Source organism: Schistocerca americana, chromosome 5 (assembly GCF_021461395.2).
Source record: "Schistocerca americana isolate TAMUIC-IGC-003095 chromosome 5, iqSchAmer2.1, whole genome shotgun sequence".
Lineage (NCBI taxonomy): Eukaryota > Metazoa > Arthropoda > Insecta > Orthoptera > Acrididae > Schistocerca > Schistocerca americana.
This window is the reverse complement of record NC_060123.1, coordinates 132,373,566-132,400,451: the sequence shown is the minus strand read 5'-3', so window position 1 is coordinate 132,400,451 and position 26,886 is coordinate 132,373,566. Positions and strand designations below refer to the sequence as shown.

The following is a 26,886-nucleotide window of genomic DNA, read 5'->3' as shown; positions in this document are numbered from 1 at the left end:
CTTGTACCTCTCCCACAAAATACAATTTTTTAGTTAAATATGTATTCTTATTGACTTTAAACCATCCTCAAATTCTGGCACCCAGTGCCTATCTTGATCATTCTCTACAGAGTGCTCCCTATTCAAAAGAAACAAGGTGTCAACAGAGACTATGATTACATCCAATAAATACTGTCCTTTGACAGTTGAAGAGGAAACGAAAAAAGCATGACAAAATTCTATGAGCTTCCAGCTTTCGTCATAAATCAAAGAATGATTGTGAGCACCTTTTTCAGAAGGAAGGCCCTTCATCCACAACCTCAATTTTAATGTAATCGAAGTTGGTTCTGATGTAACATAACAGAGACTATCAGCTACTATATATGACTGACTGAAATTATCCATCTCTTTCCACAATGATCGTTTTACTTGCATGTACTTTGCCAGCTTTTTTTATGTGACTGAAATTTTCATATTTGCTTTCTTTTTTACAAATTATCCCCAGCATTACTAACATGTTCTGGAAGTCAGAACCAACTCTTATTTGCAGTGACACACTAGATTTTGTGGGGGAGCTAATCTTGCAAAGCCTGAGTTAAGAGTGCTGGTCAATGTACTTTTCAACCATTTCTTTGAAAAACAATGTGAAGTAAATGAAGTGTCAGAGTGTAGAAGGCAGAAAAACCTCAATATAGACAAATGAGATGCTGAGTCATGGACAGGCACAACAAGAAGACTGCTATACATTTAAGCTTTTGGCCAAAAAGCCTTTTCCAGAAATAGAAAACACACACACTCTGATTTTGATCTTGACATTTTTGGTGCATTTTTATACTTTCTAGTCCTTTGATCCCTATGGTAACCCAGTTCAATCAATACATTATAAACAAGATAATAATGCTAAGAGCACTGGCAATCTGAGAGGGTTCTTGAATACTATTTTGATACACTGATTCATATGGAAAACTGGCTCTCAGCAGCACTGGAGACTATAGATATATTTGTTTCATTGATAAAGCACTGTAATTCTGATGATGGGCTTGTTTGACACTCTAGCAGTGACTTCACAAGTACCCTAACAAAAGAAACCACCTCAGCTTAAGGTGGGCACCTCTGCTGGGTGCTCATTTAGTTTACCCAGCTATTAGCAGAGTGATTCTGTTCTGTTAAACAGAATGGTGGCAATGCTGACTATGGCAACTGCAAGCAGACTACTATGTCTTTGTTTTGCACTGAATGATGATAAACAATCATCACAGAAAGTTTCTGGAGGAGCCATAGGGCGCAGAAAAGCGATTTTAAAAGCAGAATCTAAGATATTCTGATGCTATCAGATGAAGTTCTTTGTCACATGTAATAATAATAATAATAATTAAAAAAAGCCGCCCCCCCCCAACACACACACACACACACACACACACACACACACACACACACACACACACACACACACACACACGACCACTGTCATCTTAGGGTGCTTAGGGTAAATTGCAGTGGGCAGCTATCTCTACTAGAATGAGTAGAAGGGGTGCAGCAGGGCCATGGGATGGTCACAGTTTGGTGGCAGTCACTCATGTGGGCAGACAGCCTGTTACTGGACATGTCCACACAAAATGCTGCATAGATGTTGGAGCCAAGTTTGTGGCTCACAATACTGCTTTCACAGGTGACCATGTCTTTGATGAGGTATGAAATGTCTCTGTAAGGAATGAAGCACATGGTAGTGGGTGGACCTATGGGACAGGTAGGCATGACCACTATCAAGCTTTCAGTCCACATGAATGGACATCGTCAGCCAGTGGCTAAGAGATACCTGGACCACCCAACTGCTGGGAATGCTGTGCAACAGGGTGTGCTTGATTTCAATGACTGTTTCACAGCCCATGTCATATGAATTCTTTCCAACCAACACACATTCTGTTCTCCAATACACCAGTAGCTCTTCCCCCCCCCCCCCCCCCCCCTCTGCCACCTCCCCACCCCCTCACCCTTCCCATCACACTGTACAGCCTCCCAATGGTGCACTTAGCAGCCATTATCCTGTCTCCATCATGTCCCTACACATACTCCACAGGCAGCACTACAGCATCTCCTCTCATCCCATACCCTTCTATCCCTCCCCCTTTATGCTCCCTCACTCTGTTGTACCTCCACTACCCTCCCTAGCAAAGATTGTTGCTCACCACAGTTGGGCCTCAGTGTCTGTAGGTGACAGTGGCCGCGCGTGCGCGCACGTGTGTGTGTGTGTGTGTGTGTGTGTGTGTGTGTGTGTGTGTGTGTGTGCGCGCGCTCTTTCTTCATGTGACAAACAACTTTGTCTGATAGCTTAATAACATACAAGGGACAATTTAAATAAGCCTGTCTCAGGTTCAACACGATCTCTCTGTCTCTATGTGGTGGTAAGCAATTTATCCTCATCCATATTATTGTTAAACAACAAAGTATAGGGACATTGCAAGGGGTGTAAAAGGTAATGTATGTGTCCCATGCCAAGACCGACAAATAAAATTCTGCAAGAATACATGTCACACAATAAATACATATACAAATGGACAAACATATACACAAAGTACAATTTTGTTTGGATTCTATATAACTGCCTATACAAGTGCCCAGCAGCATTCAGCCTCATAAACGCTTATTAAAGATATTGACACTCCATCAAAGCATACCTGAGCAGAGCACCACTTTCACATAAATTTATTCTTTCATTATGCAGTCCTGACACATATGTATTCACATGCCACATCTCTTGTGGTTTCAAATTTGTGCAAGCCGATTATGAATTCAAAATAAAGTTCAAAACAATATTTTGTGTTTACAGAACAACAGTGTCACTATTGTGACTGACTCATATTCACAGTTCAGTTCTCTGGTTTATAACACGTCCTTCGCCTTGAGTGCGCACACCCATGTCTTTATGTTACCATGGTAAACAAGTGTGAGAAATACCACAGTTTGATCTTAGTTTACTTCAACAATGGTAAAATAAACTTACATTATATGAGCTAAATCACTGTTTAATTAAACAGTAATAAAATAAACTTTCATTGCATCATTCTGTTGCCACGTACAAACGTTACCCCACAAAATGACACACTCAAGCATTACACAGTGCAGTTGCATCAGATTCCAGTCAGCTGCTTATTCAATTGCTAATTATCTCACATACAACAACCTCATTGTGAGATTATGCTGCTAGCTTGGAATCTGGTCATTTTCTTGCATGGATTGCAAATTTTACTCACCTACCGCACTGTTTATTTTTTTATTACTACTGCTCTTTTGGATACATGACAACACAACTTATCACAGTGTTAGCTAAAGCAATAATGAAGCATTAGACATGAGCTCACAATTGTAAAACAACAATGGAATGGTACAAGACAATGTTACTTGTGGTTGGCGCAATTTATACACAGGCGCATCTGCTCAAGGGATAAGCCTGAGCCATCACTAGGGACAAACAATATTTATTCAAATTCAAGCCAACCTTTTCTTATTATTTTCATGGTTAAAAAATGCACTTAAGGCTTTGATTCATCGGCAAAGCCTTAGAAAGTTCCGAAAAATGCTGCTAGAAGCTGCTGTAAGTTGCTATTTAGCCACAGAAGCTGTTGTACTACTGCTTCGAGTATTGAATGATTATTATTTTTTAGCATGGGGGAAATTAAAATTTAATATTGCTCATTTTTGAACTTTGCAGTTTTTCAAATATTCACAGCAATAAAAATAAATCTCTTTACATTCACATCATCAAATTGACATTTTTACGTAACCTGCAGCAGTTGGTAAGCATGGTAAGTAGAGTTTTACATTTCGAAAGCTCCAGCTCCATTTGGAAGCTGTCGGCACATATCGATGTACATTGAGCCACTTTCCAATGCTGTCAATAACCACAATATAACAATAAGAAGTATTTAACTGCCTCAATTTAATTTTATATTCATGAGTACAAGTAAGTTCCCATTCCAACTTGAGCATCCTTATACATGAGCTTTTCTAAAACCTTGTGACTTCAATGGGAGATTTCTACCACAGCAGATGATAAATATGAATCATACGTTATTCGCGCTGCATACAATGGGTGAAACTTTCCTGCTGCACGATATCCCATCCCCTACAATAATTTCATTTGTGTTTCTTCCACAGACCCCTAGACCAATGATAGAGTGCTCACTACCATGTTTGCAGATAGTACATTCAGATTTCACCCTTCAATTCAGTCTAGCTTAGTAGTCTTGTGAAGTGTCAGGTTTTAGTCTACCACAATGAAGCATTTTCACTATGTCGCAAAGTTGGAAAAAAAAAAAAAAAAAAAAAAAAAAAAAAAAAAAAAAAAAAAAAAAAAAAAATGAAAGAAAGAAAGAAAGAAAGAAAGAAGCAATTTTTCTTGCTGAGAAAATGTCAAATTGTGCTGTAGGTCAGTGATACAGATTCAATGAGAATAATGTGAGACAGTGAAGACAGCAAAAGGAACAATTTTTAGCTTGTTCCAGCAATAGTAAAGCATTTTCTGGGCCAGAACATGCCTACTATACAACAAAAGTGCTGATCTGTGAGTGCAGAAATTATCTAATTTAAAGCACATTAAGTTGCTCAACAGCAGAAAATCACAAATTTCAAAGGAAGCCGCCACTGGGCTGCTCATTTCATGAAATTTTGGGGTTTTTTTCTTCATACATGCACTTCAATTGCATAACTGCTGCCAGAAAACTGAAAGGAAAAATTTGTTGAATTTTGGCATTTAATAATCAGGCGATGCACCAAAAATAATTATCTTTATGGTTAAATAGGTAATGTGCACCAAACTCCGGTGTATTTTGATATGCCAACAGATTGCACAGCAGAAGCTAAGGGCAAGAAAGATGAGAAGATACTGTCTGCAAATAGTGAGTGGCAGTCCACGTCCATCATGCTTGCTTGTACAGTTATGGCAATAAACTGCCACCAATCATAGTTTTTAAATTCAAGACATTATGTACGTTTGAGGTTTTTCCAAAAAGGGTTATTGTGTGTGATAATACAAGTGGCTGGTTCACAGAAGATTTGGTTTTAGAGTCTTGAACTTGTATGCCAGTGCTGTCCTAGTGCACTGCTAGGCTGGCTAGATTCATACATACATTGTACTACTCTACTTCAAAAGAAAAGTAAGTGTAGGATAGAACAGATATGGCTGTAATTCCAGGCAGGATGATGTCAATTTTACAGCCATTACATGTTTGTAATGGCATGGTTAGTTAGGTGTAAATAGTTCTAAGTCTACCTACGGGAAAATTAAAGAGACCTTTGGAGAAAACAGAATCACTTGCATGAATATCTTGAGCTCAGATAGAAACCCAGTTCTAAGCAAAGAAGGGAAAGCAGGAAGGTGGAAGGAGTATACAGAAGGCCTATACAAGGGCGAGGTTCTTGAGGACAGTATTATGGAAATGGAAGAGGATGTAGATGAAGATGAAAAGGGAGATATGATACTGTGTGAAGAGTTTGACAGAGCACTGAAAGACCTAAGTTGAAAAAAGGCCCTGGGAGTAGACAACATTCCATTAGAACTACTGGTAGCCTTGGGAGAGCCAGTCCTGACAAAACTCTACCATATTGTGAACAAGATGTATGAGACAGGCAAAATACCCTCAGACTTCAAGAAGAGTACAATAATTCCAATCCCAAAGAAAGCAGGTGTTGACAGACATGAAAATTACCGACCTATCAGTTTAATAAGCCATGGCTGCAAAATACTAACATGAATTCCTTACAGGCAAATGGAAAAACTGGTAGAAGCCGACGTTCAGGAAGATCAGTTTGGATTCCGTAGAAATGTTGGAACACGTGAGGCAATACTGATCCTATGGCTCATCTTAGAAAATAGATTAAGGAAAGGCAAACCTACATTTCTAGCATTTGTAGACTTAGAGAAAGCTTTTGACAATGTTGACTGGAATACTCTCTTTCAAATTCTCGAGGCGGCAGGGGTCAAATACAGGGAGCAAAAGGCTATTTACAATTTGTACAGAAACCAGATGGCAGTTATAAGAGTCGAGGGGCATGAAATGGAAGCAGTGGTTGGGAAGGGAGTGAGACAGGGTTGTAGCCTATCCAAAATGTTATTCAATCTGTATATTGAGCAAGCAGTAAAGGAAACAGAAGAAAACTTCAGAGCAGGAATTAAAATCCATGGAGAAGAAATAAAAGCTTTGAGGTTTGCCGATGACATTGTAATTCTGTCAGGGACAGCAAAGGACCAGCAAGAGCAGCTGAATGGAATAGACAGTGTCTTGAAAGGAGGATATAAGATTAACATCAACAAAAGCAAAACGAGGGTAATGGAATCAAGTCTAATTAAACTGGGTGATGCTGAGGGCATTAGATTAGGAAATGAGATGCTGAAAGTAGTAAATGAGTTTTGGTATTTGGGGAGCAAAATAACTGATGATGGTCGAAGCAGAGAGGATATAAAATGTAGACTGGCAATAGCAAGGAAAGCGTTTCTGTAGAAGAGAAATTTGTTAACATCGAGTATAGATTTAAGTTTCAGGAAATCTTTTCTCAAAGTAATTTTATGGAGTGTAGCCACGTATGGAAGTGAAACGTGGACGATAAATAGTATAGACAAGAAGAGAATAGAAGCTTTCAAAATGAGGTACTACAGAAGAATGCTGAAGATTAGATGGGTAGATCACATAACTAATGAGGAGGTATTGAATAGAATTGAGGAGAAGATAAATTTGTGTCACAACTTGACTAGAAGAAGGGATCAGTTGGTAGGACATCTTCTGAGACATCAAGGAGTCACCAATTTAGTACTGGAGGGCATCGTGGAGGGTAAAAATCATAGAGGGAGACCAACAGATGAATACACGAAGCAGATTCAGAAGGATGTAGGCTGCAGTAGGTACTGGGAGATGAAGATGCTTGCACAGGATAGAGTAGCATGGAGAGCTGCATAGAGGTGTACATGTTCCGCTTTTAACCCGCCCATGCTTGCCCGGTGCCCAGGTGGGCAGGCCGCCGCGCGTTGTCAACAGAACGGGCAGGCTGCTTCACTCCCAGCCAAGCCAAGCACAACCCAACCCAGGCAGGCTGCGGGAAACTTGCTTGCCTTCCCATATTACTGCCGAGCTGCGCTACGCAGCCGTTTAGTCTGAGCGCTTCATTGTCGTACTATGAACGCTAATTAAAAGTTTTTATTTTACCTGAGCACCAAAGGACAAACCCTAACATTATATATATATTAATTTCAGGTCAAAAAATATTGGGTTTTATTTGTACATTCTTCCTTTACGCGTATATTTCGGGCTTATTATCTATCTATATAAATAAAAATGAATTGCCAAATGCGTTGATAAGCGTAAAACTCGAGAACGGCTGGACCAATTCGGCAATTTTTTTTTTTTGCTGTGTTCGTAATTCTCAGGACAAGGTTTTTATGAAATAAAATTTTTCGAAAATCGACCGAAAATTTGGAAAATTTCAGAAAAACTGAAAGTGTGTTTTCATTGTGTCCGTGTGTTTGTATTGCATAAAATCTTGATGAAATTTTGTACACTATACCTTGAAACCAAGAGGAAGGTCACAGTCTACTTAAAATTTCGTAGGGTGCATGGCAGAGGTTACTTTACCTAACGGAATTCGACAAATTGTACGTTTTTATTCCGATCTTGATGAAATTTGGCATACTTGATATTCAAAGCAGGATGAAGGGCGCTGTCTGCTTAAAATTCTGAATGGTACATGGCGGAGGGTACTTTACTTACACACTTCTACACCAACCTACAGTTTTATTCCGATCTTGAAGAAATTTTGCACACTTGACCATCAAGAGGAACATTACTGTCTACATAATATTTCGGACAGTGCATGGAAAAGAGTACCTTACAAAAGATTTTGACATCGTTTGCGGGTTACCATGAAATCCTTCTCCCTCTATACTGCTAAATGGTCTCAGGTCCTTAAGCACACATTTCGACGCCATTTTCGGCCACTAAATCTTTGTCCTCTTTCAAGAAATTTCCGGAGTGAGGGAACTGCTTGTCAAATTTGCACACATGTCATAACATACTGGAGACTCTAGTCACGGTAGCTTGACAGCGCAACCTGTTGTCAGGCGCAGCAAGCTGAGCGGGTCCCGTGAAGCTTGGCAGGCCTGCGGGAACCCAGGTAGCCCGGGCTTGCGGGAGCCCAAGTCGGTCGCATTACCCACTATGCCTCAGTACATGCGTACTCTTGTGTTTACGTCGCGGCAGGCTGACCTGCATGAATGGTTGCAGAGGAGCTAGGAGCAAGCAGGCTGCAATGGGAATTTGTACACCTCTGGAGCTGCATCAAACCAGTCTCTGGACTGAAGACAACAACAACAACAACAACAACAACAACAACAACAACAACATGTTTGTATAAACAAACTATTTAAGGACAAGCTTAAAAATATGTACACGCAATGGCTAACGAAAGAAGGTAGGCAATTAATGCCTACAGGACCTGATAAGTGTGCAATCTTGTCTCACAAGTGTGAGTGGATTGACCATTCTCGGAAATATATCCTGAATAAAACTGTCCAACATGCATTTAAAAAATGCTGTGTTTCTAATGCGCTTGATGGCACACAGGACAATGCTCTCTATGAAGAAGTACTGACAGGAAATCAAGTGTAGATGAGTCAGAACCATCTGAGTAATTATCAAAAACAGAACCTACACGATTATGATAGCTCAATAAAATTTCTGTTTTGTACTTTCATTTTTCATTTCTAAGTCATTTTCTTTGTAACAGTATCCACCCAGCTGATGAGCCGATGCTACTATGAACGAGAAGACATCGTGTGTGTCTTACGTGCATGTTTATGTAATACTTATTTAAGTCTTTTTGTTGGGTTATGTGTTGTCAAGTTGTATACCAGTTTGCCATAATATTGGGGTTTCTCTGTAACGAGGCTTGCCTGTGACACCATCTTTCACAGCCCACCTGTATGTTGTTCCTAATTATGCCGCATTTATTCTAGGCAGTCATGCCCTAATTTGTTTTTCAAACAACAGTGACAGATGTAGAAGACGGCCCAGGAGAAAGATTTTCTTCAGTGATGACAATACTTATTGTTCATATTTTGCCCGGATCACTTGTGCTGAAAATGATTCTGTGTGGATAAATTATGTTGTTTAGCATGTTAAGGAAGTAATTTAATAAAGTATCTTGTCTAACCTCTATCAGAGATGATATAAATCAGTGTCTTGAAAACATTGATTGCTCTTCACCGGATTTACAGTATATCCTTGATATCAAGTGGCATAGCCTGTCAAGCCGAAATGTAATTTTCTTGGATGAAAACATCATATTTCACTGAAAGAAAAAAATATTTTGGATGACATTCATGGGATATGGAAAGACTGACATATGACTCTAACACAAGTTGTGGTACAGTCTGTAAAAGTGTTAGTGGCCCCAGATGCCCTAGTTCCACTCAGAATATTTTGATAGATATTGTGAATTGTCATTGCTATCTGTGTTTATGTTGTGACAATAATTTTAAATGCCCACCTGGCTAAATTTAACTCCATGCAAATTACTATAAATAAGTATGACTCCCAGCGTATCTCTGACAGGTAGAGCCACTTTATACTCTATCCATAATATAATGAGCCTTATATTATATAATGAGCCATATCTGTTTCAATTTTTAAGTGTGGCTTGAAATTAGGTTATTCCCCCCCCCCCCCCTTTTCCCCTCCTCCTCCCACTCCCCAAGCATCATTTTTGGAGTGTGGCTTGGATTCGAGGTCAGCTTATATTTGGGTAAATACGATAACAGACACGATCATCTCAGTTCTATCTCTGGAGTGTCACATTTTATTCAAGTAACATTCTAAAGTAGCTCTGCAATCTCTTATTCTAGAGTACATTATTTTTTTCTAATTATGATTACTGAACCATCTCCTTTATTACTTTGAGGGTGCCTATTTTCTGTTTATCTTCAGATCATGTAGAACTTAAGAAATCTATTGGGCCATTTTCTCAAATCAGTTTTTCATTATTTTTGTTATTACCACAGTTATGTAACACACAACAATTTATGGCACAATGGGTAACCACTCATCATATAGTTGACATGATGAGTAGTCAACAGGCACATTACTAAGATTGAAAATATATGAGAGTTTTCAGACAATGTCTTTGTCTGGAGCTAATGTATATAGATGTCTGGCAACAGATTAACTCTGTTGTTCTGTCAAGTTTGCTGTTTTTAGTCATCTGCTGTATATTCTTCCACTTCTGAAACGTGCAGAAATATGACGTTAAGTGTACAGCTGTTCTCCCTTGACAAGGAGCCCTGGGCAACTTTCTTATTTGATCATTAAATGGTTATTCTTCTTCCCTCTCAGTTTTTAAGGTGAATCCGGGTTGTTGTGGATTTCTTTGTTGCCACTTGCTACATATAATTTCTTGCTATGTGTTTAGTTACTTTCTACACTGACTATCAACAGCCACCTCTCCAAGAACTGAGGGACTTTTGATACTGAAAGTCCACAATTCTGTCACCTACTGCATGCCTATCTGCTAAGTAACCATGCATTATTTCCCAGCTGCTGCTATTTATAGGTAATAAATCCCTGCGCCAAAACAATTTTGACATTATCATCTAGTTAACAGTGACAGCTGTTTCTTTTTAATCTTCGATCACCACACAAACAAAGAGCATCTTTCAGGTGCTTAATTCTTCTTTCTTAAATTTGACATGTATAAGCAAGTTTCCTACACAATTCAGAGGTTTATACAAAGCTGTCAGTCTTAAATGTAACGTGAATGTTCATTTAGACAGAGAGGGAAAACTGCAAAACAAAATTTTGACAAACCACTGATCTCTGCATCCCAGGGGCTTCCGATTCAGGCTGCTCTTCTGGTACTGAGGGTCCCAGCTGATGAGCAGTGGGTGGTTGGTCAGGTGACACATGAGACTGGGCACTGAAGAACGATGACTTCTTCCTTGGCAGTGCTGATGAACTCTCCTCTGAAGGTTTTATACTAAGAGCCATGTCAGCTGCTTGCTCAACATCAGTTTTCATTGCAGCTGACAATATCTGTAAAAAGTTCAAAAAAGTTCAATTAATAGAAGTCATGTGTGTACACACACACACACACACACACACACACACACACACACACAAATTGTAAATATAATGTGAGACCACCATTCACTACACTGAGGCACTCAAAGGGGTTATCAACTTTTTCACTGATAAATTTTTCCTCTTGAGATGTAACTGTTGTAGTAAGTAGCTAATGAACTGTCTGAACTGACACATGCTCAACTATTTTATCTCCCCTCAGCATATAATTTAAATATTGCTTTTCTGATGCACTGGGTGAACTAAGGAAGTAGTTTTATGTCAAAGAATAATTATCATTAAATAACTGAAGTATCACAATATAACTTAAGATGTGACAGAATATTTTTCACATTGTATGTAATTTAAAATACTGTAATAATACTACAGTGGAGTTCTGAACTTACATTCTCCAATTTCACATTTTTTGTGATTCTACACCATAAATTTGTAGACCCTGTGAAAAACCCATAAGATCAATGCTAAAAATCTCTGATTTTACATGTCATCCTAGTAAGGTTTACCTCAATTCTAAGTTCTTACTCGACATCTTGCTCGACTTCATCCCGTTTTCTTCTTACTGACATTTGATGATACTGAACGAGTTGAAGTTGCACAAAAGACAGATGGTCTGAACAGGGGTAGTGGCAGTGGTAAGGGAATACTTTAGGCAATTGTAGAGAAGGGAGATGTGAGAGAGGAAATGATGATGTAATCCATGATCTGTGTTGTCAACATCACTTGCAACATTTAGCTTCACTGTGCAATTATGATACAACTATTGCTAGGTTGCAACAGTAATGGAAAAATGAGACAGTCAAAGTGAAGTGTTTGGACCAAGCCAATATGTGATGAAGGGGTCCAGCCACCACCTTTTCTTTTGCCACAAATAACCCAGTTCCATCTTTTTGCATGTATTTCCAATGTATTAGATTCAGCAGCAATACCAATCCTCAACCTTTTAAATTCAAACACTGAATCTTGAAGAATAGCTCAGCCATAATCGAGGAAACGTCGCCTATTTCCGACTAGTGAACTCTTATTGGCTGGCAACTTGTTAAGCCACCCAATGGTCAGTGCAGCCAACTCACCACACTAACACACGTAAAATGTGCTCACCTACTGGATGTGTGGAGAGGGGAAGTGGCCCTTCAATGTCAGGAATGTAGGTAGGGGTGAAAGCATTTTGTGAAGTGCTGAAAATATACTTTTCACACCGATAACGTGTTATGATAGAGATGTCACATGGAAATAGAACAAGGGTTTACCAATCGCACATTTTTAAAGAATTCTGTGTTCAAATCTGACATGATACAGTTGCAAGAACTACAAACACTACTCATACATATATTTTGCATCACACGCAAACACCAAACACTGTAGATTATAAAGATTGGCAGCAGTTATAGAGGGCATATAGAGAAAACTGTAGCACCTGAGTTTCCTTCAAATTTACATTTTACACATTGTACAGAAATTTACTGAGATGACTTCTAATAAGCTTGTAACATCAATCGGGGAAGTAAACTCATTTTTTCCACTTCTGTTTCTCTCATCAAGCCTAAAATAACACTTTACCAATGGCGAGCCTATGAAGTGCGGCTCGTAAGAAAGGCATTAAAAATAACAGCAATGGTGACAAAATTTGTCATTAAGCAAATGTCTGCATTTATGCTTGTGGTTTAATGCTGTTGTGAAGTTTTTGGTATAAGTCAACACATTCATAAATTTTTGCTCTTTTCTGGGTGACCTACAAAGGATGTTCTCTCAAAAATGCTTCCTTTGAACGTATAACTTGTGGCCGTAGCATGTCAGAAAATAGCTTGATTACCTTGTACCCAAAAACCAATTTCACTTTTTTGATGAGTTTTTACTTGCTGTTACACATCTGCGATTTTTTAAGAACTATTGAAATACATTACCACAAATTATTGTATAAACATTGTATTGCACATTTAATTTTCTTCAGTTAGATAAATGCCACTGTCATCCTTTGGTAATAACACCCAACTGCAACTGTGTCTGAGGTTAGCAAGAATCTAGCTGGAGTAGGCAGTGGGGGGTATGGATGAGGTGTGAGGCAGATTGGTGGAGTAATATCAGGGTAGAGGTAGGGAAGGTGCTAGTGTCGCCTGTGGGCAGATGCAGGGATGGTGGAGACAGGAGAGGGCTGCTAGTTTCAGCATCAGGAGGTATTAGTGGGAGGATGTTTGGAACAGGACTTGCATTTAGGATTAATGCAGGGATATGAGCCATGAGGTAAGGGGTTGGGAGCAGGGCTGGAGCAGGAATGGACATGGATATTGCATACATTGGGTGGGCGGAAGAATACCATTGTGGGAGAGGTGTGTAGGATAGTGAGGAGGATGTTTCTCATTTCAAGGCATGATGAATGGTAGTTGAAACACTAGCAGATTCCTGGGTCATACTGGATCATAAGAAGAGAGTTATTTTGAGACCAAACAACATGCATATGGGAATGATAGGTGACTGGAGAGAGAAGTCATGGGAAATCTGTTTCTGGACAATGTTCGCATGGTAACTTTGATCTGCGAAGGCCTCTGTGTGAACCATGACATATTTGGAGAGGGAGTGTTCATCACTTCAGATGTGATGACTGTGGGTGGCTAGGCTATATGAAAGGAACCTCTTAGTGTAGAAGGGGTGGCAGCTGTTAAAAGTATTGGTGGTTGATAGGTTTGATACAGACGGGTGCGCTGATGAAGCCATCCTTGAGGTGGAAGTTGACATTGAGTAAGATGGCTTGTTAGGCTGAGGAGGACCACTTGAAGTGAAAGGGGGAGAAGGAGTTGAGGTTCTATACATCTCAGGGGCAGTTTCAGTAAGGCCTTAGTGTCCATAGATGACACTGGCCATGTGTGTGTGAACTGTGCATGTATGTATGTGTGTGTTTTCTACTTCTGATAAAGGACATAGACCAAAGGTTGAACATTTCTAGCATTCTTTCATTGTGTTAGTCTACAACTCAATGCCTTCTCTATGTGGGGAGTAGCAATCTATCCTTGCCACATTACTGTTATTCCATAATAAGCTTTTAAGTGTTACAAGAAAAATAAAATAACATCAAAATCACAATGACTGCAAAATAAGACTAAGTTTCATCGCTAAAGTATTGTTTCATAAAAAGTTATCGCAATATTCAAGGTAAAAGATAAAACTAAATAACTTGTAATGCAATAAAATATGCAAAATTAATTGCAGTAAGTTTAATAATAATGTTAAGTTTTGATTTGATTGTTATGAAATTGTGCAGAGTCACTACTCCCCCCCCCTCCCAATTAATGAATTGTGGCCATTGTACAGACGGAATGGCTTTCATGTATCAACGCTGTAGACAGCCACCAACCATATCAGAGAACTAACTGTGTAGAGACAAGACAAATATATGGTTCCTGAACATGGATACGAGCCTTTTCACTAGTTAAGGCAGCTAAAGTCTGGATGGTTGACTGATCTTTTCTTTTAACATCAGCCAACATGGCCTTGCTTGTTGGTACTGAGAATGGATGGAATCGAGGGAAACTATAGCCACTATATTTCCTGAGGATGTGCAGCTCTATTGTAGGCCTAAAAGATTTCATCATCTTCTTAGGTAAAATATCTCTGGATTAGAACTACTGTGAAGGATGTCATCACCTCCAAACACAAAGCTTGCATTTGACAGATCAAAGCACTGACTGTTAGATCTGTTAACTGGGGAAGTAGGTTAAAGAGAGCTCTCTGAGACTGCGATGTGTGTGCTAGTTGCGCTTGCGTGAGTGTATGTGTGCGTGTGTGTATATGTGTGTCTATTGCTGACAAAGGCCTTAATGGCCGAAAGCTATGTTTGTGTGAATCTTATTATTGTGCCTATCGCGGCTCAGCATCTCCGCTATATGGTGAGTAGCAACTTTCCTTCTCTCGTATTGTTATATTCCATCCTAGATTTTCCATTGTTTGATTTTAATCTGCTTCCTCAGTATTTTCTGAATTTTGTTATTAACCCTTAATCCACTACTCGGAACATACTTTTCCAGAGCCTGATGAACGATCACTTAATACCAGGGGTAGTTAATCTTTTTTATCTACTGATGACCTTTGTTTCTTTGCCAACATTAAGATTTTCTAACACCCCACTGGCTACACAGTAGGGAAGAAACTTTATGAAATTTATGGAGTTTTGTTAAAGTATATAATAACAACTAGTTACGAAGTACTTTGCCAAAATTTTACGAAAACCAATCAACAGTTTTTTTCAAACACCTACCGACCACTGCCCACCATAAAAGCTGCAATGCCAACTAGTGGGCAATTGCAACTACATTAACTCCACTGCTCTAAACTTTGCCCACAATATCTCTAAGTCAATCATAATGTAACTCAATGATGGCCATTCATTGTGTATGCAGGATGATAACACCTGCTTATCTGCTCTTTCCAGCCTAAAACCTCTCCCAGCCTTCTTAATGGATTTATTAACTGCCTTGTCTTTAAATGTCAAGAATAGGGATGAATGACAAATAACCTGATGCTAGATTGGTTGAAGGTTTTTGGAACAAATTACCAGGCTCTTTGCTCAACACAAGGAAAATTTTGGTGCTGGATTCTTTTAAGGGATGCCTAACCTAGGAAGTTAACGATGTTATATCAATGAACAACGAAGATCTGGTATCAACTCCTAGTGGTATGACACTATGAAAACATTACAACCACTAATCCCTGTCTCATAAACTCTGTTGATTGATACGGTCAGACTTGTTTCTAATTACAGGGTCAAAAATATTTCCATTGTGTGTGTTCTGTCCAACTAACTGCTCAACACTACTGAGCATAGACTTTCTTTGAATGATCCTACAACTGTTACAGTGGAATCACATCACTGGTAAAAAATGTGATGACTACCATGATTTCACCAGGCCTCTTGGTTGCATCCAGATCCTTTGTACTCCGACTCAATTTCAACCTATACAGGACAATATTTTTGCTAACTGTAATTAACACATACCTTCCTACAGCATCTGATCTATCTTTCTGATATATGTTCCATGCCTTATTGAATATTTTGGAGATTTTTACTTCAGGTTTCACCCGGCTCTCACTTCTGAATACAATCTGAGTATGACAGAGTTCCTGGAGGACGGTAATGCTTCAGCAATTTACTGTCAAAATTCTGACATTTGGAGTGTCTTTACCTGGCATGCTATCTACTTTCACTTGCTGGCTTGCTAGTTAGAGGCAGGAAATTGCAAAGGGTATGATTCCAGCACCCAGTCAGCATCTCAGGCAGACTGCAGCTTTGTGCAGTGATTGATTGATATGTGGCATCAAAGTGAGTTAGGGCTTCTTGAGAAGCCATCACCACCACCACCACCACCACCACCACCACTGTCATCGTCTCATTGGCATAGAATGTTATCACTAACTGCTCAACTTCTGGTCTTGACACAGGATGAAAAGGAACAGTGGTCACATGCTTTTCACCATCCCCTTGACATACAAACAGAACTCTGCCAATTTAAACTGTGGGCCACTGTCTGATACATTGGTGTGCAGAGCTCCATTTAAAGGCAAAGACTGTCATTCTTCCAGAATGAGATTTTCACTCTGCAGCAGAGTGTGTGCTGATACGAAACTTCTTGGCAGATTAAAACAGTGTGCCTAACTGAGACTCGAACTCGGGACCTTTGCCTTTTGCGGCCAAGTGCTCTACCAACTGAGGTACCCAAGCACAACTCACGATCCGTCCTCACAGCTTCAGTTCTGCCAGTACCTCGTCTCCTACTTTCCAAACTTCACAGAAGCTCTTCTGTGAACCTTGCAGAACTAGCACTCCTGGAAGAAAGGATAGTGCAGAGACATGGCTTAGCCACAGCCTGGTGGATGTTTCGAGAATGAGATTTTCACTCTGCAGCAGAGTACCGTATTTACTCGAATCTAAGCCACGTCTGAAAAATGAGACTCGAACTCCAGGAAAAAAAAAAATTTCCCGAATCTAAGCCGCACCTGAAATTTGAGACTCAAAATTCAAGGGGAGAGAAAAGTTTTAGACTGCACTTCCATATTAAAACAAAGTTGGTCCATTGTAACATGAGACACAATTGGGGTCGAATGGATGAAGATACAGCTACAGTAGTTTGGTTCGAGTCGTAAGCTTAAGAGTTAAGCTTTACCAAGTAACCATTGCTATGTGGCAGGCACTCCACCCGTATTTATACGGGTACCATTCCTTTTTCACTTGCTTTGTCTGGTTTGAATCGATTGCTTATTTTGCTTAGATCTGATAAGTGCCGTTCTCTTTGTTTAGGTGTTTACATCACTCTTGGCTGAAAATGCATTATTGTAGTGTGTCATGCACTGTTTGTCGCATTGTGATAAAGCGTGTTTACGACCTGTCGCCGATCGTGGCAGGGCTTGCTTTTGTGCACGCTACCACGTCTTACATTTTAAAAAAAAGAGAGGAATTGTCTCATAAGCGAAACAATGGCAAGAGACTGCTATTTGTTGTTACTTACACTGCTGCTTTATTTGATAATGACCAATAAGAATCAAATAATAGACTGCGTATGATAGAAGATGTTCTGAACGAGAGTTTAGCGAAAATTTTTCTCCATTTGAAAATCTTTGCACACGCCTATTTAGTACACTACACTCTGCACAGAAATTAGATTCATCTTAGATTTAAAAACCTAGTCAGTTGCCATGCTTCATTTCTGACTGTATCACTATTCAGCAAAAGTATAATACGAATATAAACATGACATGATACGTATATTCTTCCGCATTTGCTGTTGTCTCACTCTAGTTTTGTAGTTCATTTGGCAGACAGGATTTAAATGAGATAGCAGCAAACACGAAAGAATACATGGCATAATGTTTACATTATTTATCTTTGTGCCTGCTAAGCATGCCTGTGTAGCGCTACATATATTCGATGGCAGAAGTTAGTTGTGGCGGCAGCTACCAACATTTTTCAGAACTTCCGCTTACTTTGCACTCGATTCTAAGCTGCAGGCAGTTTTTTGGATTACAAAAACTGGAAAAAAAGTGCGGCTTATATTTGAGTAAATACGGTAGGAGACGAGGTACTGGCAGAATTGAAGCTGTGAGGATGAGTCATGAGTCGTGCTTGGGTAGCTCAGTTGGTAGAGCACTTGGCCGTGAAAGGCAAAGGTCCTGAGTCCGAGTCTCGGTCTGGAACACAGTTTTAATTTGCCAGGAAATTTCATTGTCATTCTTGCCAGGATCATAACAGATGATGATGTTTACTACATCTGAGTGACACATTGAATCAGAGATAGTATGCATGACAAGTAACCATATATTTCCTTGAACAGGCCTGCAAAGTTGCCAAAGTTGATATATATGCAGCCTGTAATAGAACTGACAAATAGACCTCATTTTGTTATATTATACACTAATTAAAGGAACTGACAAATAGACCTCTTTTTGTTATATTATAGACTAACTAAAGTTGTGTTAAAAATCTTTTGCTTAATATGATATTAGGATAGGTGTTACGATCAGTAATCGATATTGAAATTGTACATTCTTTGTCACTTTGCCTGTGATCTTTGGCGAGCAATGGGTTTTTGGTCACTTGAGTTCTGGCCATGGTCGAGTGTAGTCATTTTCAAGTTCTGGCAATAAACGTGTTTTTTTTTTAAACAAACTATGGAATCCTGCATCATGATTTGGTTAGTCCAGTGATAATCAAAAACACGCACCTTTTCTTGCACCCAGAGCAGCAAAGGAATCATCGCCTAGACAGCATGACCACATGGACAACGGGTACTCAGCAGTATCAACAAAGGAGACATCGTGGCCCGCTCTACTAAGTAAATTATAGCCATTAGCCGCACCATAACGGTGTCCTTACGGAGATAACTTTTACAATGTAGTAGAGAGGTTCCATGATAAGCCTGTCAGGAGTTGAACACAGGGTGAAACATCACACTTGATCAAACTGATTTCATGTGCCTCTTTGGCAGGCCACGATTACACTTTCAATATTGGCATAAATGCCTTGCCAATATACAGGGTACCTTATCAATGCCTTCATCTTCAGCATCTCTCAGAATGGCTCACATAATAGCTTGGAGAGGTGAGGTCAAAGCATAGTCAGGATCACAACCTGACAGCAAAACCCTTCTGTGGCTAGCAGAAGTACCCATGATGAACATTTTCTGTGGTTCATCTAAAAATGGGTCTGAAGTTCTGGTTCTTAATCTTTGAGCAGGTGCTCTGGCCAACAAAAATGCGCATTATGCATGAGTTTGCACATCACTAGGTCATGATCTGTAAACTTAATGACATCCTAGGCCTTCATGCTACGTGGGTCTAGCCATGGCCATGCTCTGAGAATATGTTGGCCACAGTACAATAATATGCTGAATTCCTGTAAACAACATGGGCTTTTAATTCCATCAACTTTGGCCCATCAAATGCCTTCCATAGTGTAATTTAGCATGATTTCACAAGTTCTACACTGAATTTTGCTAACTCTGCAGTTCTGTATGTACAAAAAACAGAATCTTTACTAACTAAACTAAATTTGCCTATACATGAGCGAAAATAGTATATTGTAAACACAGCAATATGACAAAGCTTTTAAAGCATAAAAAGGAGTTCTTTCCCTGTATACAAACAATTTACTATGCAAGGACATTGCAATAAACCCCCAAACCATTATCCTCAACTCAAGGCTACTATCATACAATTGACTGTTCTGTAAAACCTGTGCACACAACCACCCAATGCTGCCCTCTCCAGGCCCATCGCTGGTCACTCTCACAAGATCAAAGACAGAGCAACTTATGGAACTATGCAGGTTGTTTATCAACCAAGTCATGTCCACCACAGTGCTATTTATATGAGCCTGTACACCCGGTGACCACTAAACCGACTGAGCACATGAATGGGCATGGATGGGAACTGTCTGCCTGGGGGACAACCATCCCAGTTGCTAAATATGCTCTACAGCATGACTCTAGGACATGTGTGCTATGCTGCACCAAAATGGCTGTTTGTATCCTCTCTGTCAATACTAGTTTCCCTGAATTGCAGAGATGGCAACTTGCCCTATTACATATACTTGCATCCCAACACACTCCTGGAGTTGATGTCTGCAAACACATGACCCTCTTTTTCATGATACCTTTTGTATTATTATATTACATTTTTCATTTTTCTTATTTTTATATTCATCTTTATTTATTTTCTGCTTTGGATTTCTTTAAAATTTTTATTGAACTGTTCATTTGCTTTTTCCCTAATTAATCTCTACTTCTCAATTTCTCTTTATCCCCGAGCTGAAGCTGGCACAGTGCTATCACTGACCTACTCTGATGTCCCCAGCTACCATTTTGTCTACCACAATCCCTACTACTGGTGGTTCCCTCTCATCCTGGGACATCAATGACCTGCCCTTCCATTTCAACCTTCCCTAACCTACCCCTTTCTCCTCTGTGAGAAGAGAACTACGAGTTCTGAAAGCTAGGATAGTGTGTCATTTTTACTTTTATGTCTGTCCAAGACCAACAACAGAAAAAGTAGGAAAACTGATTCACAAAAAGTGGCTAGAATTAACACTCCAAAACATGAACTACCATTACACACACTAAAATCTATCACCGTATGCTTTTCAAGTCGATAGTATGCTTTGCAGACAGTACACAGGCACATGATCTCGATCTCTTGACTACCATCGCAACTGTTATGAGTGGTACTATGACTGTCAGGTACTTTCAAGATCCCATCACTGGAAGCAGTATGTGTGGTGCTCAGAAAATACGCAACAGACACAGAGGTGCAACAGACAGGTTGAAGATGGGTAACATGACAAGGTGGCAGAAATCACGAGTTCACACAAACCCCACAGCAAACAAAATCTTGGAAAATGAATATGTGGCAAAAGGAGTCAGATGCAGCAATAATGCACATGGCATACACAACTGATTGTCGAACATCTGGGAGTGGCTGGTAATGAGGCACAGTCCAATTCCTGAGTGACCACAGCTACTATACTGCCCATTTTTACAAATGGTTCAAATGGCTCTAAGCACTATGGGACTTAACATCTGAGGTCATCAGGCCCCTAAACTTGTTCTTGTTGTGGTCTTCAATCCAGAGACTGGTTGGATGTAGCTCTCCATGCTACTCTATCCTGTGCAAACTTCTTCATCTCCCAGTACCTACTGCAACCTACATCCTTCTGTATCTGTTTAGTGTATTCATCTCTTGGTCTCCCTCTATGATTTTTACCCTCCACAACGCCCTCCAGTACTAAATTGGTGACCCCTTGATGTCTCAGAAGATGTCCTACCAACCTATCCCTTCTTCTAGTCAAGTTGTGCCACAAATTTCTCTTCTCCTCAATTTTATTCAATACCTTCCTCATTAGTTATGTGATTTACCCATCTAATCTTCAGCAATCTTCTGTAGTACCACATTTTGAAAGCTTCTATTCTCTTCTTGTCTATACTATTTATCGTCCACATTTCACTTCCATACATGGCTACACTCCATAAAATTACTTTGGGAAAAGACTTCCTGACACTTAAATCTATACTCGATGTTAACAAATTTCTCTTCTTCAGAAACCTTCCCTTGCCATTGCCAGTCTACATTTTATATCCCCTCTACTTCGACCATCATCAGTTATTTTTCTCCCCAAATAGCAACACTCCTTTACTACTTTAAGCATTTCATTTCCTAATCTAATTCCCTCAGCATCACCCGATTTAATTTGACTACATTCCATTATCCTCATTTTGATTTTGTTGATATTCATCTTATATCCTCCTTTCAAGACTGTCCATTTCGTTCAGCTGCTTTTCCAGGTACTTTGCTACCTCTGACAGAATTACTATGTCATCAGTGAACCTCAAAGTTTTTATTTCTTCTCCATGGATTTTAATTCCTACTCCGAATTTTTCTTTTGTTTCCCTTACTGCTTGCTCAATATACAGATTGAATAACATTGGGAATAGGCTACAACCCTGTCTCACTCCCTTCCCAACCACTGCTTCCCTTTCATGCCCCTCGACTCTTTTAACTGCCAGTTTCTGTACAAATTGTAAATAGCCTTCCGCTCCATGTATTTGACCTCTGCCACCTTCAGAATTTGAAAGAGAGTATTCCAGTCATCATTGTCAAAAGCTTTCTCTAAGTCTACAAATGCTAGAAATGTAGGTTTGCCTTTCCTTAACCTATTTTCTAAGATAAGTCGTAGGGTCAGTGTTGCCTCACGTGTTCCAAAATTTCTACGAAATCCAAACTGATCTTCCCAATGTCGGCTTCTATCAGTTTTTCCATTTGTCTGTAAGGAATTCGTGTTAGTATTTTGCAGCCATGGCTTATTAAACTGATAGGTCGGTAATTTTCATATTTGTCAACACCTGCTTTCTTTGGGATTGGAATTATTGTACTCTTCTTGAAGTCTGAGGGTATTTCGCCTGTCTCATACATCTTGTTCACCATATGGTAGAGTTTTGTCAGGACTGGCTCTCCCAAGGCTACCAGTAGTTCTAATGGAATGTTGTCTACTCCCAGGGCCTTTTTTCAACTTAGGTCTTTCAGTGCTCTGTCAAACTCTTCACACAGTATCATATCTCCCATTTCATCTTCATCTACATCCTCTTCCATTTCCATAATACTGTCCTCAAGAACCTCGCCCTTGTATAGGCCTTCTGTATACTCCTTCCTGCTTTCCCTTCTTTGCTTAGAACTGGGTTTCCATCTGAGCTCTAGATATTCATGCAAGTGATTCTGTTTTCTTCAAAGGTCTCTTTAATTTTCCCGTAGGTAGACTTAGAACTACTTACACCTAACTAACCTAAGGACATCACACACATCCATGCCCGAGGCAGGATTCGAACCTGTGACCGTAGCAGCAGCGCACTTCCGGACCAAAGTGCCTAGAGCCCCTCGGCCACAGCAGCCAGCTCATTTTTACAGTATGAACCTCGATCACAAGTCTGACTCGACATGCAGATAATACAGGTCTTCACACAACATGCTCTTTGACAGTCAAATCTTGAACTATGAAAGACAGCTGTATATGACACACAAAGATTCATACATACCACAAGGAAAATACAACAAAATTATCTGCTGGTGTCCCAACCCCCTCCAAATATTTTTTTTGGGGATGGGGCGTGGAGAGGGGGGACGGGTGAGGAGGGTGGGGGGAGATCGGTAAGCCGTGTTGACCAAAACGATATGCAACTATCTCCACATTATCAATTTGGGCTCTAGGTGTGCACTACAAGCAACATTAAAAACCACTTAGAACTGTCATCCACACCTGCAATGGAACCTGGATCAGTGATGTTGGGTGTCCACCACCAAGTGCAGGATTTGTGTGACACCTGATGATTATCGCAGAGGAGTGTGCAGCGGCCAGATTACAGTACTTGTCTCAGGCATGCACCTCAAGTTCAGGAGAGTGAGAAGGAGGGCTGCACTATGGTTGTGCTGGCTGAAGTGGAAGTCTTCAAATGGAAAAAATGGTCTCTTAAATCTAGAAAGACAACCAGCCTAAAGGAAGAACACCCCAACTAAAAATCACTTGATTTTTGAGGTTGGTAGCTGAATTGATGGGTCTGCAGCCCATCACTAATTTAAAAAAATATGTGGAATGTTCAAACTCAAAGAGACCAAGAAAAATGGCAAAGGGCAGAGGTGCTGTACAAATAGGACATAAAGCTAGAGGAGGAGTAGCCACAGCAACTATAAAGAAGTTAAAAAAAAAATTAAAAGAATTATAAAATCCTGGGACCACATCAAATACAGACTTGCAAATGGATATCAGTGTGAGAAATCATTATTTGGTAATCACAGCAGTACATGTCCCCAACTGACGATGCTGTTACTACTGGGTAAGACAATTTGTTGATTTTACAACTTTGGAAAGGATGGAAATCGGAACGTGTTTCTAATTGGCGATCTAAATAGCAGAATGGATTCAAAATTAAATGATACAGTAGTAGAACATTACAGAAACTTCCTTGTGCTTACTAATGATGAAAGACAAATTTATTTATGTGAATAACACAAATTAACAATTGTTAACCTTCCGATAGGTGCACGTATGTGTCAGATACGCAGCGACAATGTCCGTTACCTTTTCTTGGAAAGTGGGAGGGACAGATTAATAACTTATTTTTGTCTGACCGACAGCATAGTAGGGAGTCAAAATTTTTATGAATAGCTCCCAGTCCCCTAATGGGGACCTGTATAATGTTGCTAATATCAATACTACATTATCTAGCTGAAGTTCACATGCACAAACCTCAAAGTGCTGATCAACACAAAATTTGCTTACTTCTACAGTTTTGTATTTATAGCCTTGTTTTTATGAAAATGGCAGCTTCTCCTTTATCCATCCTAGATCTACAAGTGTAAGATGCTAAATTATACCCATTTATACTGACACTATCCATCCCCACCGTTACATGGTGTTCAGACAGACAGAATATATCAATCACATTCTTATTTTTGAGATCATCTAAACACACTGATAGCTCATATACTTTATTTTTTATTCCCCTGATATTCTGATGAAGTAAGCTGATACTGCTCTTAGCTTTTCCACTATTTACTGCACATGAAGTTTCTTATATTCTACTTATCTTGATTGTTGGCTCTCTGGACTTTGGCTATAACCTAAGAAACTTGTCTGCCTGGACCCTTTAACCACAGGGAGGCAACACTTGTTTCACATGTGCCAAAAAAAGTATATCCAGCCTTCATAATGATGGAAAAATCGATGAAGTAACAGGTGATCTCAAGAAACCAGAAATTATAACTTTTTACAATCACACAAAAGGAGACATTGACACTGTCAACAAACTTTGAGGGCCTTTCAACATTGTGAGAAACACAAAGCAATGGCCTCCAGTGGTGAAACACCAGCAATAATCTCAAGAGGACAAAATACCTCAGACATCTTTCAAACCAACTTGTGCAGGAACATGTAAAAAGGAGAAGCACTAAAGTAACTGGAGACCTCTGTACACAAGTTCTAAATGTGCTGCACACAGATGATGAACACTAACAGAAACATGGAAGAGGAGAAGAAGATCAACCTCAGGAGCCTCTGAAGAAAAGATGTCGACCATGTTTAGTTAGCAAGAAAATGAGAATCACCCCATTTTAAAAGTGAAATATGTGGACAGTTTATTTGTTTACAGCATTCAAGAAATGTTTGCAATGATTGTATTTCAGCTTTTAAATAATAACCCGTTTCAAATGTGAGGTATATGAATGGTATGTTTTGTTTACATCATTCAAGAAATGTTTATATTGAATGTATTTCAACTTTTAAATAACTTTAGTATATTGAGAAATCAAAATTTCAAGCACAATCCTGTATAAATTTGACATTTGAACATGGAAAGTAAGTATCAGTACCTCGAGAAGCTGTGGGAAGAAAATGTGTGTTTTGAAACATAACTTTATTTTTAAATAATTTTTTTTACCTTGCTTTTGTTTGTATAACCCATGAATAATACCTAATATTACTTTTATGATAAAAATGTAATGTTTAAAAAGAAAAAGTTTATTAACAACAAGTGGTATCTGCAAGATACGTGCAACCGCCCTTGTCCGACTAGAAGGGTATTTACACCAACGTATTCACAACTGTACATGAATGCAACAAACAAATAACTTAAAATCAATCGTTGATTGCACACTGCAAAACATAAGAACAAAACTAACTTACAGATAAAGTATCACTGCCAAGTAACATGCTCAATGAAACTTAGAACATACATAGAAAGAACTGCAACAATATTGAAGAGAAGGTAACTGAAAGAAATGTGCAACGAGATTAACATAAATGACACTTTAGTCAAATACAATAATTACACTAAGGTTACTGCAATTCTTGATGGTCCCTTGAACATTACAAAATATGGGACTTGGTTCTAAATAGGGAAATAGGGTGCATGATCACCATGGATTGCAAAAGCAGCACTGTGACGTGCTCCCATGCTGGCCAAGATGTTGATAAGAAATCCTGGTGGTGAAGTGTTCCATTGCTTCACCAGGGCGGTTGACAACTGGTGGATGGTTGCTGGTGCATGTGGTTGGGACGCAGTATATCTTCCCAAAGCATGCCACACATACTCAGGTACTGTCTCTGGCTGAGCCAGATGCTGCTGCCTGCCCTGTTTCAGAGGATGATTCTCAGCCTTCAAGGTCCAGGCAATCACAGAGAGTGGGCTTATTGGTAGTTGGGAGCTCCAATGTTAGGCACGTAATGGGGCCCCTTAGGGATACGGCGGCTAAGGAGGGGAAGAAATCCAGTGTGCATTCTGGGTGGAGTCATTCCTGATGTGGAAAGGGTCCTTCCGGATGCCATGAAGAGCACAGGGTGCAGCCAGCTGCAGGTGGTGGCACATGTTGGCACTAATGACGTGTGTCGCTTTGGATCTGAGGAAATTCTCTCTGGATTCCAGCAGCTATCCGATTTGGTGAAGGTTGCCGGTCTTGCTTACGAGATAAAGGCAGAGTTCACCATCTGCAGTATCGTTGACAGAACTGACTGTGGACCTTTGGTGCAGAGCCGGGTGGAGGGTCTGAATCAGAGGCTCAGACGGTTTTGTGACTGTGTTGGCTGCAGATTCCTTGACTTGCACCATAGGGTGGTGGGGTTTCGGGTTCCGCTGAATAGGTCAGGAGTTCACTACACTCAGCTGGCGGCTACACGGGTAGCGGAGGCTGTGTGGTGTGGACTGGGTGGATTTTTAGGTTAGAAGGCCTCGGGAAAGTATGGGGTGGGCTGCAATCTCAAAGGGTGCAT

At 39.8% G+C, this 26,886-nt stretch overlaps 1 protein-coding gene across 1 annotated transcript in view; it reads right to left on the bottom strand.

The window, feature by feature from the left end:
* LOC124616722 (piezo-type mechanosensitive ion channel component) overlaps positions 1-26,886 on the bottom strand; it is a 684,203-nt gene that overhangs the window by 226,812 nt on the left and 430,505 nt on the right. The window contains exon 30 of the mRNA XM_047145082.1: positions 10,827-11,051. Coding sequence (XP_047001038.1) covers positions 10,827-11,051 — 225 coding nt within the window. The remainder of the gene's footprint in view (positions 1-10,826; positions 11,052-26,886) is intronic.